The sequence below is a fragment of the Papio anubis genome, chromosome 6 (genome assembly GCF_008728515.1).
Source record: "Papio anubis isolate 15944 chromosome 6, Panubis1.0, whole genome shotgun sequence".
Taxonomy (NCBI): Eukaryota; Metazoa; Chordata; class Mammalia; order Primates; family Cercopithecidae; genus Papio; species Papio anubis.
In genome coordinates, this window is record NC_044981.1 from 166,197,358 (window position 1) to 166,214,030 (window position 16,673).

Genomic DNA, 16,673 nt, shown 5'->3' on the forward strand with positions numbered 1-16,673 from the left:
CTAAAATGTATAAAACCAAGCTGCGCCCCGACCACCTTGGCACACGTTCTCAGGACCTCCTGGGGGCTGTGTCACAGGCCATGCTCACTCATATTTGGCTCAGAATAAATGTCTTCGAATATTTTACAGAGTTTGGCTCTTTTTGTCAACAGACACATTGTGTAGTGGGGAAGCCTGGGCTTCAGTGTTGCCATCACCCGAACAGTGTACACGGTGCCCCTTAATGTCTCATCCCTCACCTCCCTCCCACCCTCTCACCCTCCGAGTCTCCAGTGTCTTTTATGCCACCGAGCCCACGTGTGCACAATATTTACCCCACCTGTAAGTGAGAACATGGGATTTAACCTTCTGTTTCTGAGTGGTGTAAGACAGTGGCCTCCAGTTCCAACCACTGGAGCTGCGTAAGACCGGATTTCATTCTTGTTATGGCTGAGTAGTGTTCCGCCGTGTGGTCTGTATCACACGCTCTTTATCCATTCCTCTGTTGACAGACACTTAGTTTGATTCCACAACTTTGGGATTGTGAATCGTGCTGCAATAAACATACAACACTGCAGGCATCTTTTTTTTTTTTTTTTTTTTTTTTTTTTGAGACGGAGTCTGGCTCTGTCGCCCAGTCTGGAGTGCAGTGGCAGGATCTCAGCTCTCTGCAAGTTCTGCCTCCTGGGTTTATGCCATTCTCCTGCCTCAGCCTCTCGAGTAGCTGGGACTACAGGCGCCCAACACCTCGCCCAGCTAGTTTTTTTGTATTTTTTAGTAGAGACGGGGTTTCACCATGTTAGCCAGGATGGTCTCGATCTCCTGACCTCGTGATCCGCCCGTCTCGGCCTCCCAAAGTGCTGGGATTACAGGCTTGAGCCACCGCGCCTGGCCTGCAGGCCTCTTTTTTATGCAATGATTTCTTTTCCTATGGGTCGGTGCCCTGTCGTGGGATTTCTGGATCCAATGGGAGTTCTATTTTTAGTTCTTTGAGAAATCTCCACACTGTTTTCCATAGAAAACATTAGCTCTAATTTGTACTAAGTTAGACTCCCACCCACAGTGTCTAAGTGTTGTTCCCTTTTCTCCACACCCTCGCCCACATCTGCTGATTTCTGGTGCAAGATGAAACTCTTGTTCGAGGCTTCACTTGGCATCTGGAATAAACACATATGTAGCTGCTTCTCTCACGTCACCACCAGGGAAAGCCAAAGGTTGAGCCCTGGAGTGCCCACGCCAGTAGCAGGTCATGGAGCTCTTGTGGGTAAACGATGGCCCAACTGAAAAAGGAAGGCAGATCCAATGGTTGTAACTCAAACAGGCCCCTTAAAACTGCCAGGATTGGGCTTGGACTAAGCAAGCAATTTTTGAGCACCGACTGTATGCTAGTAAGGGATGGCTCTGACCTCAAGGAGAGAATCTCACAGGAGAGAGGATTAACCATACGTCATTCTAAATGCACTGATGAGCTCTGGAACAGCCGTGTAGGCACAAGACCAAGTAAGGGGCCGAGTCCAACTACTGAGAGGCCAGGGAGGCCTCCTGGGGAGGTGGTGGAGGCTGAGCCTGGACAGTTGGGTTTGCCTGTGACCCAGGCCACAGAGCAGAAGCACAGCGTGCAGCTGGCGGACGCTCAGCTCCACCTTCTGAGAGCCCTGGGCTGAAGTGCCGGGACCAGGCCTGAAGGGGTCAATCCTGTGTCTCAGAGTCAGCCCCGTTCACTGGGCTCATCGTCAGGCAGGTGCAGTCGGGAAGCCAGTGTGGAGCCTCAGCTGCTCTGTGGGGTCAGAGCTCAGGTGCCGGTGGTGCCTGCTCAGATCTCACGCCAGCACCCCCACTCCGCCTGGGGCTCTGGGGGGATGGGGATGCCCCACGCTCCACCTTCATGATGCTGCGACTCTGAGGACAGAGCAGGCCTCTTCTTGGCAGGTAGAGCACGTGTGTCACACAGGAGCAGGCCCCGATGCCCTCCTGTGACTGTCCAGGCCACCACAGAAGCCGACTGGGGCCTGAGAGAATCACCCAGCCCAGCAACCCGGGCTTCATGTGGGCCCACAGCTTGAGACTGGGTCTGAGGCATCACCAAGAACACTGCCGGGGTCAAGGCACGAGAAGGCGGCACAGGGTCTGCATGCAGCCTCGGGCTTTTATCCTAAAAGCTGCTGGGGCCTCTGAAGAACTGACAGGGAAGATAAAAATGACCCGGATGGGGTTTTGAAGGCACAGGTCAACAGTGGGTGGTGATGGGCGGAGACAAGCTGTGGTGACAGTTGCTGGGGAGCAACTGCAGGCCGCAGGTGGGACAGAAGATGGCAGCACTAGGCCTCCCACACCTGCACCTATGCGGGTGCAGCGTCACCTTCCTGAGGTCTGCACACCCACAGAGGGTGACAGAGGGGCTGTGCTGTGGTAAGCAGGGTGGGTGAAGAGGCACCAGCCGAGGGATGCTGTATTGCCTGTGGGGCCGGGTGCAAAACACAGCAGGCTGTGCCGGGCTCCTGCTGCCTTCTCTGGGCCACACAGTGGACAGTGGGGGGTCAGGCCCGGGCCCCTCTAGCTGGTACAGCTGTCCCCTCCTCCTTCAAGGCTCAGCCCAGGACCACCTCCTGGGGAACATCTTCCCTGCCCCCTGCTTGTTCACAGGCCCCACAGACCACTCGGTAAACTGAATACACCTCCTGCCTCTGACCCAGAAGGTGATCCTGAGGACGACATCGCGACGCTTTCCGCACGAGTCCGCACCGTGCAGCTCAGAACGCACTCACTCCACATCCGTGAGTAAGCAGATGAGGCGGCTGCCCCACAATAGGGCACTTGCGTGCCGAAACGGTCGCCTTTCACTGCAGTGTTTTTTAGACACACAGAACCAGCCCTTCAAGAAGCCGTGCGGTCATCCAATGTGTCAAACAGATGAAGGCAGAAGAGTCTCCCGGCGGACTGGGCACAAGGATGCTCTGCTGTGGACGCCAACGGCACCCCTGGGCAGTGCCTGTGCCTCCGAGGAGCTGCAAACCTGGACTCTAAAGAGTCCTCACTACAACACATCAGCAGCTGCCCTTCTCCTGACGGCACATTTCTCATTTCCTCGTAAGAAGAGCAGAGTTCTGATCTGAAAGGCCACAGTTGCCATCATTCATGACCGGTCCTCCAACATCACTGTAATTCATAACAGTCCTCCACGATTTCCTCGTTAACTCCTCACCATCATCATTGCTGATTTCTAACATATATTTAGAACCAGCAATGTTCATTACAGTAAATTAAATGGGACAAGAATGAAATTTGATGCTTTAAGTCTTGAAAATAAATGTATTACAATCAAGCCAACAAAATATAAACACCTTTCTAAAAACAAATCTTAATTATGCTACCAATTCACTTCCTGTATCTTCATTCTCCAAGTCAATACTATTTTAGGGCTTGAAGTATTCTAAAAAATCTAATATGCTGCTTCCAATACAACATATTTTAAAAGCCAGAAAAAAGTTAAATGTAAACACAGTCTCATCTGGCTCCTCAAGTCTCCTCAGTTATTGAAATAAAAGATAATACCCAAAAGAAGCCAAAATGAAATTAGCACTAGAGGAAGAGAGGAAAAACAGGTATCAGACTGTGGAATTCACTATGCCTGCTGTCCAGAGGCTCCCGAGGCGAGCCAGGCCCAGAGACTCCATCCTCCTCCCTTGGCGGTGTGCACGGGGAGCCTCCACAGTGACCAGGCAGGTGCACTTAGCACATGCTAAGAGATTTACATACATTTAACCCTTTAACAGAGAAAAGCTTTATATATGCAAAAGGTTAGAAACTCTTCTATTATGAAATGGGAACAGACAGGAAAGGAAACAAAATTGCAAGATCATACCAAATAGCATCATATCATTTTCCAAAATAATTCTCTTGAAAATATTAGAAAATTGATTAGCTAAAGTTAAAAGAATTATCTTTACCATTATCTTAAACCTCACATGTTATTTTTTGTTATAAATTAGAAAGCATTGAAAACTTTGAAATTATATTTTGCATTTGCAACCTAAACATCTGAAACAATTTAAAACAAATTTGGGAACTAAATTGAAAAAAATCTCAGACTGAGCTCTAATAGGCCAAGTTTTAATCTAGACCAAGTTTCATGGCTCTGTCATAAACCCCATAAAGAAAAGAACAAAAAGAGAAAGAAAACAGGGATTTATAATGGAAATGCTGACAGACCATTTTCCAAACACCAAAAATAAATTATAATTGGCTTTGCAATGACCACCTTTAATAAGAGTCATGCACAACCAATACAAAAATTAAATGAACTAGGAAATATTTTTTCTAATAATTGACAATGTTTGAGACAAGAAGCAGCAAGTGTCAAAAAGCATGGTAAGAAACATATTTTAAATGTAAAATTGGCTGGGAGCAGTGGCTCATGCTTGTAATCCCAGCACTTTGGGAGGCCAAGGCAGGCAGATCACCTGAGGTGAGGAGTTTGAGACCAGCCTGGCCAACATGGTGAAATCCCCTCTCTACTAAAACTACAAAATTTAGCCAGGCATGGGGGCACATGCCTGTAATTCCAGCTACTCGGGAGGCTGAGGAAGGAGAATAGCTTGAACCCAGGAGGCGAAGGTTGCAGTGAGCCAACATCACTCAAGTGCACTCCAGCCTGGGCGACGAGAGCGAGACCTCACCTCAAAAAAAAAAAAATGTAAAATTTACAACATGAAAGAAATTTCACGTATAAGATTCATTTATCTTCACAACTGAAATTTTTAAACTCAAGAATGACGATATTTGGGAAATTTAGCCAATTCTCACTTAACTGTATTATCTAAAGACTCACAGACTTTAGAAAAACTGACCAGACAGACAACTACATAACATCTCCGGAGAGACTTTTCTTGTTAGCAATCTTTATCTTTAGATAAATTTTTATACACTGCGTTTTGAGAATAATACATTAACAAATTTTAAATACTATTTGTCAAACTTTAACCTCTGCAATCTACATGCTGACGGGTCTTTTTAAGAAACCATTTCTTCTCTAGATTTACATCTACTTTCTTGTACAAAGAATCGAATCCTTTGCTTTCTGTTGGTAACAGCAAGTCACAGTTCAATTCGGCGCATGTCAAGTGAGCAGATTCCAGGTTCTAGGTACTACCAAGATCAGACACAAAGACGGTGCAAACCCTACTCTGCACTCAGGTATCTTAAAGTCAAATGTCTTTGCGTGCACGTTTCACTAAATAAATTTAGTAGGTCAGACTTACACTTTAACGTGCTACATCCAAATATTAGCTATTGATATCTCATTAAGCTGCACTTGAATTTAAAAGGAATCATAATACCTAAAAAATAAGATGGGTTGGCTGGGCGCAGTGGCTCACGCCTGTAATCCCAGCACTCTGGGAGGCCGAGGCGGGCGGATCACGAGGTCAGGAGTTCAAGACTAGCCTGGCCAACATGGTGAAACGCTGTCTCTACTAAAAGTACAAAAATTAGCCAAGCGTGGTGGCACACGCCTGTAAACCCAGCTACTTGGGAGCCTGAGGCAGGAGAATCGCTGGAACCCAGGAGGTGGAGGTTGCAGTGAGCTGAGATCATGGCACTGCACTCCAGCCAGGGCGACAGAGCAAGACTCCATCTCAAAAAAAAAAAAAAAAGAAGAAGAAGAAAGAAGAAAAAATAAATAAGATGGGTATTAGGCTAACAATCATTTTAAAAGTTAATAACTCAATTATTAAATTTAAAAGCCCAGAAATATATAAAATCTAATAATCAAATCTTTCCCTAATCTTGACAGATCTTACTGCGAAATTAGTAGCATCAGATCACGGCTCTCAAATACCAAACAGTGCTGCCTATTCTCATTGTCAATTACCAAACTGACTTCTTTTTCCTTCACAGCTTTCCCAGAAAACATAGAAACCTGGAGTATTACACACAGCACTGATTCAACTAATTCGCACTTGGTTTGTGGAGTGTGCCATTTTAATAGCCTCATAAAGAAGTTACAGAATTCTTCAAAGCGATTCCTTCATTCATCTGACAGACCCATTGCAGTGTTTAAAAACATGTTTGCTCTGGTTTATATGCAGGAAGCGTCTAAACAAAAAGAGAAAATGCAGAAGAATAATCTTTTCTCCAACAACTCTCCGCAAGCTGGTATTTCCATGGTGTTATTCAAACCAGAAAAGCCTTCTCCTATTGAAACTTGAAATGTCCTATTGATGAACTGGGTGGTGGACGGGTGGAAGATTAAAAGGAAGGCAAGATAAAGATGCCTATCAGAGCCTTTAAACCCCCACTTCTCCAACCAAGGCTGCCCCACAGGGAGGGCACGGAGGTTGGCTTCACCTCCGCAGGCAGCCTCCCCAGGCGTCTTCCTGACCTCCAAAGCTCTGACTACCCCACACTGCCAAGTCCCTGGATCTGCCTCTCTGAAGAGTCATCCAGACCGACATGTAGGGAGACCATCTTCCTGGACACAGCGCCTCTGAATCCCGGGGTCTCTCATGCTGTACCCATTAACAAAGTCTTCCTGTGGCCCTGACACCTCCATCTCCCCTTTATCCAGAAGAGATGCAGGAACGCATCTGCTTCAATGTAATTTAACTTAACAGCCTAGAATATTTGCTCTTTCCAATTTGAACTGATTTAAAAACTTTATAATCAGACCATAGCTGTCCTGTTAAACAGAAATTTAAAGACTCAAAATGTGGGCCGGGCACGGTGGTTCACGCCTGTAATCCCTGCACTTTGGGAGGCTGAGGCAGGCTGATCACGAGGTCAGGAGTTCGAGACCAGCCTGGCCAACATGATGAAACCCCGTCTCTACTAAAAATACCAAAAAAAATTAGCCGGGCATGGTGGTTCATTCCTGTAATCCCAGCTACTCAGGAGGCTGAGGCAGGAGAATCGCTTGAACCCAGGAAGCAGAGGTTGCAGTGAGCAGAGATAGTGCCACTGCACTCCTGCCTAGGTGACAGAGTGAGACTTTCTCTCAAAAAAAAAAAAAAAAGATGCAAAATGTGTTAACCCGTGGATAACAAAGTCTGTTTAACCAACATTGCAATACTTCACTTAGCAAAATGATACCCTGAATCATAATATAAATGCCAGAGGCATTGGAAGTTAAATCCTTGACTTGGAAAACCTTTCCGGGCATATCAACAACCAAAATTACAGTTTTAGTCCTAAGAAATGCAGTTTTCTTCCTAAGACTTAGACCCCCTCTTGGGTAACCAAGTGTGTCTTTTGAACCGTGCAGCTATCAGACAATGAACTCATCAAATGTCTCTCCTGTAATGCCAACCCTTGAACCCATCGCTGTGGATATCTGTAAACTTTGTCTCTGTCAAAATGGACTGGCTGTATCCAACAGCCACCACCTTCAAAAAAAGCTATTGATTTAGCAAGGCTGCCCCACAGACCATAGAACCAATGTGTCTACCATGCAATCCACTATTGCCGAAAATATGCAACCCTATCAAGTTTTATGTGAGAATGTTTTCCTAGTAAAATCTTAGTATGAGCCTATAAAATAGTCAAACACAAAAGTACAAAACTTAACATTCAACATGATACTAAAGTATGTCCTAGGGCCAAACATCGAGGCTTCAAATAATTAATAATCAATAAAAATTAACATTGAATTTGGTAGCAAACACTGCTAAATGGCATCATACATTTGTATCTGTGAAATGCTTTAAGCACATAGTTGTACAAATGATGTATATTATCCAAAAACTGACTCACTTTATTTTGGCAGATTTGATGGACAGGCCGCGAGTGGGCTTCTGCTATCACCGCTGCACTGCAGCCGGCGTTGAGGTCGAACACTTCCACGGTCCTGTTCCGGCCAGCTGCGAGCACGACATCTGCGATAATCCAGTTAGGGAGCTCCTCTCAACGCTGGTACCCATGGGGAAGGGACAGTCCCTCTCTTTTACTAACAAAAACTTTGGAGTATTAGAAGACTCAAGAATGGACGACTAGTTAAGAATTTCTGAAGTTCCGCCTGAAATGTCCTGAGCCCACTCCAGCCCCACCCCATCTGGCCCCAGGCATTGGCAAGAGCAGGTGGGCGGGGGCGGGGGGGCTGCTTAGGGAAAGGGAGACCACCACAGTGCCTGTTTTGAGGTGGGAGTTCCAGCTTTAGATACGTGGCATTTGAGATGTCCATGAAACACCCAAATCAGATGTCAAATAATTGAATATGTAGACACTGCACTCAGAAGAAAGGACTGAACTAAGATTAGACAGACCCACAGAGTGGGTGGCAGCACCTGGGGCAGGTCTCACGAGGGGAGACACAACCCAGACAGTGCCATGTTGGCAGGTGACCGTGACATGCTTCATAAACTTGACCTATTAGGGCTCGTGTGACCAACAGCACCCCCCAAGCCTCAATGCTCAGCCCTGAATGTTGCAGTAATGAGTATATGTGGTGGGAACACAGGTGCACTGGAGTCAAGAGACCCGTAATGCTGGTGTTAGCGCTGGACTACTCCTGACTCTAGTATCCTTGTATTCCAGAAACCATCATTTAAGCTAAAGTAATCCTGATGACATCTTTCTTATTTCTGCTAGGTATTTTAGCACCAGTTCTAGCATGAAATTACCACATTTCTAACTAAAACATACCACAACCTCTTAACACTTTATTTTAGTTCAACTACAAAACCCTCCAATACAGTTCAACTTAGATTGAACTTTGAGTAAATTAAAACTTTATACAATGAATTCCTAAAGATCTGGAGCTTTTTCCCTAAATAAATTAAAATCAGCTTTGAAAATTAAAAGCAATGGTGTTAGCCATAAAAACCTCAAAAATTAAAAGTTCTGGATTCCATTTCATATTATTTTGAACAGCAACTGCTATGATTTTTGCCAGCTCTGCAGATGAGATAGAATAACTAAATTACTAGACATTAGTCAACAAAGTCCAGAGCAGAAGTGCCAGGTCAGCCCACCTGCTGGATGGCATGAGCTATGTGGCACTCAGGTTTCTTTTTCCTTTGAGGTCCTTTCTGAATATTGAGATGAATTATTAACACGTACAATTAACACAAGGACAGCGAGCTCCATGAGAAGGGTCCCTGCATTCCCGGAGCCTCACACAATGCCTGACACTCATGAGATGCTCAGCACACACCTCTGCCAGAGGAATGACACTCAGGGCGTAAAACCCTACCAGGATCTGGGAGAAAGGATACGGGAATAAAAGTCGTTGACTGCTGATAGACTGGTCATGTCTACTGCACCCGTCGTGGAGAGCCTGCAAATCAGCTTGGACTTGCTCTTCTGTTTATATCTGGAAGAGAAAACCAAGATGATCAATCTTCTTGCTTTCTTTCCACTACACTAAATTTTTTTTTTTTTTTTTTTTTGAAACGGAGTCTGGCTCTGTCGCCCAGGCTGGAGTGCAGTGGCCGGATCTCAGCTCACTGCAAGCTCCGCCTCCCGGGTTTACGCCATTCTCCTGCCTCAGCCTCCCGAGTAGCTGGTACTACAGGCGCCCGTCACGTCGCCCAGCTAGTTTTTTGTATTTTTTTGAGTAGAGACGGGGTTTCAATGTGTTAGCCAGGATGGTCTCGATCTCCTGACCTCGTGATCCGCCCATCTCGGCCTCCCAAAGTGCTAGGATTACAGGCTTGAGCCACCGCGCCCGGCCCACTACACTAAATATCTTATGTTTAAAAACATTAAACATGAAAAGAAAGTTTTCATATCACTTTAAAAGTCACATTTTATGATACTGAGGGAAAAAGTGAATTAGCTACCTTGATTTTTCTTTAGGGAAAAAAACCTGTTTTTCTATTAACATCTAATTATTTGTGGTGATTTCTGACATACGAAAGACCCCCCACCTCCTCCTCCTTCTTCAGTCTGTGGTCAAATGCACCAGCCTTTTACTATAGGGTATTTCCATGTATGCTTAGAAAAACCTGCCCATCTCCCGCTACATATAACTGAACACATGCTTCAGCTTCGCTACCTCCCGAAACCCAGCTGAAGTGGCTGCAAAGTGATCTCTAAGAGGAAGTCCCACAAGATCAGAAAGAGGAGGCAAGAATAAGAAGAGAAGCCGCCAACTCTCAGGGGAAACTCTCAGCTGTGCCAGCTGAGACGGGAGGCCTGCTACGTGAGCTGACCTATGAAGCTCGCTCCTGGTAAGTAAAAATAAACTTTAGGCCAGGTGCGGTGGCTCACGCCTGTAATCCCAGCACTTTGGGAGGCTGAGGCACACAGATCATGAGGTCAGGAGTTCGAGACCAGCCTGACCAACATAGTGAAACCCTGTCTCTACTAAAAGTACAAAAATTAGCCAGGTGTGGTGGGGGGCGCCTGTAATCCCAGTTACTCGGGAGGCTGAGGCAGGAGAATCACTTGAACCCAGGAGGCGGAGGTTGTGGTGAGCCAAGAAATCACCACTGCACTCCAGCCTGGCAACAGAGCGAGACTCCGTCTCAAAAACAAACAAACGAACACACTTTAGGACTGAAAGTCCCAGGCATCTCTGAAGACAAGGCTGAGGGAGGGGCCACAGGAGGGGCCGCTGGGTCCTGGAGCCCTTCCTGTGCGTACAACCTGCCCCAGCACAGGCCAGAAGTCGCTCCTGGGAAGCTGTGACACGGGACAGATGAGAGTGGGGACGCTCTCATTGAGACCAGGGATGCCCTGCAAGCCCGTCTATTGGCTGGGAGACCCAACCATTTGCAGGTCCCAACCCGACGTCCCTCCATGAGAGAAGCAGGCAGACGCAGTGCCCATTCGGACCGCAGGGCACTCGCCCCAATTAACAAACTGAAGTCACACATCTCAGAAACATAACTTTGATTAAGAAAGGTGTGCTTATGTTACACTCAAAAAAAAAAAAAAAAATGACATGAATACATAGAGATACAGCAAAAATATAAAACTACGACCAAGAAGCAAATACGCCAATCTCAAAAGGAGGGAAAAGGGAAGCGGACAGGACTGGGAGACAGGTTCCTAATTCCCTCTGTAATATTTTATTTCTTTAAAAATTCTGGAAAACAAAGACAGTGAAATGTTAATACTTGTCCAAGCTAAGTGTAGCTAAGGAGATATTTATTATTCCCCATATATATGTATATATTTGAAATAGTTCATAATTTAACTTTGTATTATCAATAGTATTTGTTCCACATAACATCACTTCAATAGCTGCAGAGCCGAGATGATAACTGAGGTTTCTCAAATCCCCTAGATTCTTGCATTCTGTCATGCCAAAGGCCCCGCACGTAGTAATACAAAGGAAGGTTTAAAATGCGTAGGATCTGGATAATTCCCTCTCATCAGGAGTTTAGTGATATGAGGTCATTATTAAATTTGGGGCAACTTTTTAAAATGTAAATACCTTTTCAACGTCACATTATTGAAACGGCTTCCTCTGATCTAAAACTAATGCACAGGGTGGAGGGGTGCCTACCTCTTCATCTCATCTTTGCAAGTGTCAATGTGATACTTCAGTAGCTGAAATTCAGGGCCAGAAGATAACAATATGAAGGCATCTATATAATAAAACTGTGCAGACTGTATCGGTTTAGAAAACATGTCCCTGCCCTGTAATGCAAATCAGTAATTACTGTCAATACGATAAATGTTAACAAAAACACTATTGCTCGAAACATAAAATTATTTCTTCTTAAAACCCAACATCTGTTTATTCTAAATGCGTACATATACTTTGTTAGACCCAATCTACAATTTTTGTTTCTGCCTACTACTTCTGAAAGGTATTATATGATTAAAATTTTACTGTAATAAATGCTTTGAATTCCAGCCATTTAACAACTTTAAAAGAATTGAAACTTAGCAGTAAACATACTAAGTAGCAAGGATTTTATTAAAGCTGAAATTTAAACTGTTTTAAAATGTAGTTCTGAGGTGTCTGCTCTCAAATTTAGACCTCACAACCAAACGTGTTATGACACAGAGCAAGCTGACAGCATCCACAGCTCTCGGCAAACTACTTCTTGAAGCTGCTGCCAAATGCTTCACCTTTAGAGAGGTCCTGGGTCTTCCTTAACTGACACTGCCTTTCTTGTCTTTCTCATCTTCAATCCCCTTTCTATAAAAGACCCATAGAAAATAAATGCCAACATCTTTGAAAATGCGACTGCTTTTGTTATGTTATGTTCTTTGTAAGTCGCCAGCTCATAATTTCATGATTTGAAGGTGAGTTTCCTACCATTTCCTTTTCTTTCCCTGTCCTAGTCATAAGGTTATCATCTTCCTGTCTCTCCTTTCCTGTTCCGCTCCCAAATGATCTCCTGTAAGTTCATCAAAACAAGTCACTCTTCTTCCTAAAATATACTTCCCCCACATAATAGCCCCTTGGCCATTTTGCTTCTGGTCTAGGAAACCACATTGAATCAATATTTTAAATTCTTCAAATGTTTCAGTATTAATCATGTGGCATTCGCAGACCATCACAAACATAAGGATAGATTTAAGCATATGAATGTATGCGCGCACGTGGCAAGTAAGTAAGTGTGCGTGTGTGCATGCATCTATATGCGTGTGTGCCTACTGTGTGCGTGTGAATGTGGCAAGTATGTAAGTGTGCGCATGTGTATGCATCTACATGTGTGTGCCTATTGCGTGCATCAGAATATGTGGCAAGTATGTAAGTGCACGCATGTGTATGTATCTATATCATGTGTGCCTATTGCACATGTGTGAATATGTGGCAAACATGTAAGTGTGCGCATGCATCTATATGCGTGTGCCTGTGTGTGTGTGAATATGTCGCAAGTAAGTGTGCACATGTATATGCATATATATGCGTGTGCTTATTGCGTGCGTGTGAATATATACATGTAGACACACATTTAAGAAACTAATCAATAATGTTTATTGCATTGAAGCAATAACTTTTAATCAATAACTTTTTTAAAGCAAACTCTTGGCTTATGTCCCTTTCCTCATCTCCTGTTAAGGTAAAAGAATGAGACTTTTGAGAAGCTCTCAGCTCCTTCGGAAATGACTGCCCATGGCACAGGTGACCGTCCATTACCAGAAGCAGTGCGAGCTCTGCCCCACGAGCTGACCACACCCGCAGGGTCCCATCCTGGGCCGCAGAGAGCAGCCACCTCCGGTCCTGGCTCCAGCACACGGTGTTCACCGCCCCGTCGTGACCTAACAGGAATGACCAGAGAGGGTGACTATTTCTACTGTTAGTATCAGTTTTGACTGAGTGCTACTTATCTGGTACTTTCATACAACACAACCAGAACAGCATTTGTCAAGTAATAAGGGGCGCGCCAGGAGGCTTCTCCTGGCCACAGTGAGGCCGCAGAGCCTGAGGCCGGGTATACCATCTCCCTTCAGTAGAGACTCAATGTGGCTTCTGAAGGCAGTTGCTCTAAAGCCTCGCGTTCCATTTTTTTCAACTTTTATTTTAGATTCAGGAGGTGCAGGTGTGGGTTTGTTAGGAGCGTGTATTGTGTGGTGCTGAGGTTTGGAGTGTGACTGAATGCCTTGGCCAGGCAGCGTAAAACCTCGCATTTCTTAAACTAAGAAGTTCAACATCATGTGTGCATCTGTGAGTGTATGTTATCAGAGAAGAACATGATAACAGTTAGTATTATAAACTACAGTATAGAAATCTGTGGACTCCATGATAATGCATCCGTATTTTAAAGAACTGCCATCAACGCTGAAGAAAAAAGTGAAAAAAAAATCCCTGAGCACACACATATAAGTCGATCATTTGTTCTGACAGATTTGAAAAGTTTTGTCTAAACTCACAATGGCTGCTTGGATGCTGATTTCTGAGAGCGCCGATGCTGGTCTTCAGGCGTCTGAATGTCGGCAGCGTGTGCTGCTCTGATATGAAACTAAGGTAGGCGACGAGGCAAACAGCCTTTATTTCATACACCTGTAAGAGCTTTTCTGTCCCCCCACCTCATCCTACTCCCCACCTCATCCTACCCCCCACCTCATCCTACCCCCAGCCTAATCCTACCCCCAGCCTAATCCTGGGGCCCAGGCCCTGAGCCCGTGCTGGTTTCTGGACCTGTCTTGCCTCATAACCCCTAGAACGGCTGTCAGGCCGGGAGGCGTCTTCAAACAGTCTCTCAGCTGCCACCACCTGACGGTTCTAACAAGCGGCGGACGCAGAGGAAAGGAGAAAGCGAAGACAACCAGGGATGTGCTTCTCCTCAGAGGTCGGCCCTGGAGCGAAAGCCAGGCGTGTGGCACGGTGAGGAGGGCGAGAGGGGAGGAGGTGGGGAGGTGAGGACAAGGAGAGGCCACGCCCAGCCCTGCAGCCTCTGACCCCCGAGCGCCCGGGCTGGGACGGCAAGGAGAAAACTGAGGGCAGCCTCACTCTTGCTTCCTGACAACAAATGACCCCAGACCTGCTCAGCAACCCCATTTCACCTCCATAGCTAAGCACTTTGTGATTAAAATCACAGGGGATGGGTAACCACAACTCCCGAGAAAATTCCTGCTGTAGCCGGGATTTTCCCACAGAGCAGAAGGCCCCTTCCTGCGGGCCTCAGCACGTGAATCACGCATCACAATTTGCAGACCGGACAAGGAACTGCTATCTCACTACATCACATCTGTCAGGGAACCAACGTAAAAAGAAGGGAACACCAGGAAAGACGTAATTTTAAGAACATAACTCAGTTCTGCAACAGGACGCCAGGAAACGCAGGGCAGAAATTTACAGCATGGAAAAAACGTGAAATAGCTTTGCTGCCCTCACGTGTAGAGTTCCGGCAGTTTTAGCAAAAGTACAGAGGCCGGTTAAGGAAAGCTCCAAACACTCCTCACTGCTGCTCAGCTAACAGCAGCCGCAAGACTCAAAGGAAAGTCATGTTCATGACTGCCATTAACAGATGCCACCCATGCTGCTCGTACTGAACACCAGTGGTGTCCGCAGCTCCGCACCATCCGAGAATGTCACAGGTTCAGACACCTGCTGCAGGGCCTGGTCCAGGCAGCCTGGGCCATAAGGGCGTCCTCCCAGTGGGAATGGCCTGACGTATCTGCCCAGTGACTGACCTCAGAAGTCACTCCATTACCAGCCGTGTGGCCCACTCTCTTCCAATATCAAGCTCAGACCAGCCTCCGCTGCCTGACCCACAGGCTGCAAGAGGCCACATGAGGTCACACAGGAGGGAGGGTGAAGTTACCGCGACCCACGCTCTTCCTTCTCCGTGAGACAGAGAATGTGTTTTTCTAGTCCTTCCCACCTCCTCCTATGAGCACAGCGTCTGCGGGGGGCCCAGTGGTCCACTAAGCCACCAAGGCCAGCAGAGGCACCGGCAATGCAGGGATTGCAAAGTGTCGCCTTCTGTTCAGTCCTGACAAGTCGGCCTGGTCCTTCATTTCAAGTGTCAGGGATGGACTTCCACTCCCAGGATGAAAACAACAGCAATTCCTTGCCAAAGGTGGGATCCCCCTTCTCTCCCAAGCTCCAGCCCCAGACACATGCGTGAAGTGCTGTGGCCACAGGGCGCATCGAAGATGAATCACCGCAGGCAAGGCCAATCCCCACGAAGCAACGTGCCCCTGGGGGACCACACGGGTGCCTCTTCCTCTCTCTCCCCACCACCTCCTCACTGGACGGAAGGCCTCCCTTCTCTTTTCAATTGACCAGTTTCCCCTGTGGTGTGTGTGATGAGATGAGGAGCTTCAGAAACAGAGTGAAAAGGATTCTAAAACCCTGTCTAGGTCAGGATTTTGTTTGTTTGTTTGTTCGTTTGAGACAGAGTCTTGCTCTGTCACCCAGGCTATAGTGCAGTGCTGCCATCTCGGCTTACTGCAACCTCTGCGGTTCAAGCGATTTTCCTGGGTTCAAGCGATTCTCGTGCGTCAGCCCCCTGAGTAGCTGGGATTACAGGCGCCCTCCACCATGCCCAGCTAATTTTTGTATTTTTTTAGCAGAGAAAGAGTTTTGCCATGTTGGCCAGGCTGGTCTCGAACTCCTGACCTCAAGTGATTCATCCACCTCAGCCTCCCAAAGTGCTGGGATTACAGGCGTGAGCCACCATGCATGGCCTATGTCAGAGCTTGAGACCTCTGGACCTAGACTTCCTTTGGATGCAGCCCCGTGTTGGGGAAGCAGTCAAGGGTGTGGGGACATAAGCAGCATGGAGGCCAGCGTGTGCAGTCTCCGCTCAGGGACATAAGCAGCATGGAGGCCAGCGTGTGCAGTCTCCGCTCAGGGACATAAGCAGCATGGGGGCCAGCGTGTGCAGTCTCCGCTCAGGGAAGAGCAGAAGCCGCTCGGTGCAGCTCGAGCCAAACCAGAGACACAGATCTTCACTTCATACTTTGACAAAGATTTCTTTTTTATACAATTCCACTATCTGTAATGCAATTTTAGATTTAATCTCCCGAAATGCCTGACCCCAGAACTTCACAACGATCACCACTGGCTCCAGGGCGCGTACAGACGATGCAGCTCTCCTGCGCAGCGCGCTCAGAACCCGCCATCCCGTATCGCTGAGAATCTACTCTGTGCCAGGCACACACTTGGCGGAAGGCCTGGGACTCAAGTACCTGTCTTTGGACTAGACACAATTTTTGATAGGAAAAATTCTATAAACTAAAGCAGAAACACATAACTCCTTTATTAAATTAAATATGGTTGCTCTCAGTGGTTTTCAGGATGGGATGTGCTACCTGACTATGTGCTCAGAGGCCCCTGAACTCTCCAG

General features: G+C 46.5%; 1 protein-coding gene across 14 annotated transcripts in view; it reads right to left on the reverse strand.

Annotated features, from left to right (window-relative positions):
• The window catches only part of WDR27 (WD repeat domain 27), a 240,763-nt gene that overhangs the window by 168,190 nt on the left and 55,900 nt on the right, over window positions 1-16,673 (reverse strand). For all 14 annotated transcript variants that reach the window (XM_009206433.4, XM_031667588.1, XM_017958482.3 and 11 more), the window contains 4 exons: window positions 13,016-13,137; window positions 11,426-11,559; window positions 9,186-9,283; window positions 7,726-7,847 (listed from right to left, as the gene is read on the reverse strand). In XM_009206433.4, the coding sequence (XP_009204697.2) occupies window positions 7,726-7,847; window positions 9,186-9,283; window positions 11,426-11,559; window positions 13,016-13,137 (476 nt within the window). The remainder of the gene's footprint in view (window positions 1-7,725; window positions 7,848-9,185; window positions 9,284-11,425; window positions 11,560-13,015; window positions 13,138-16,673) is intronic.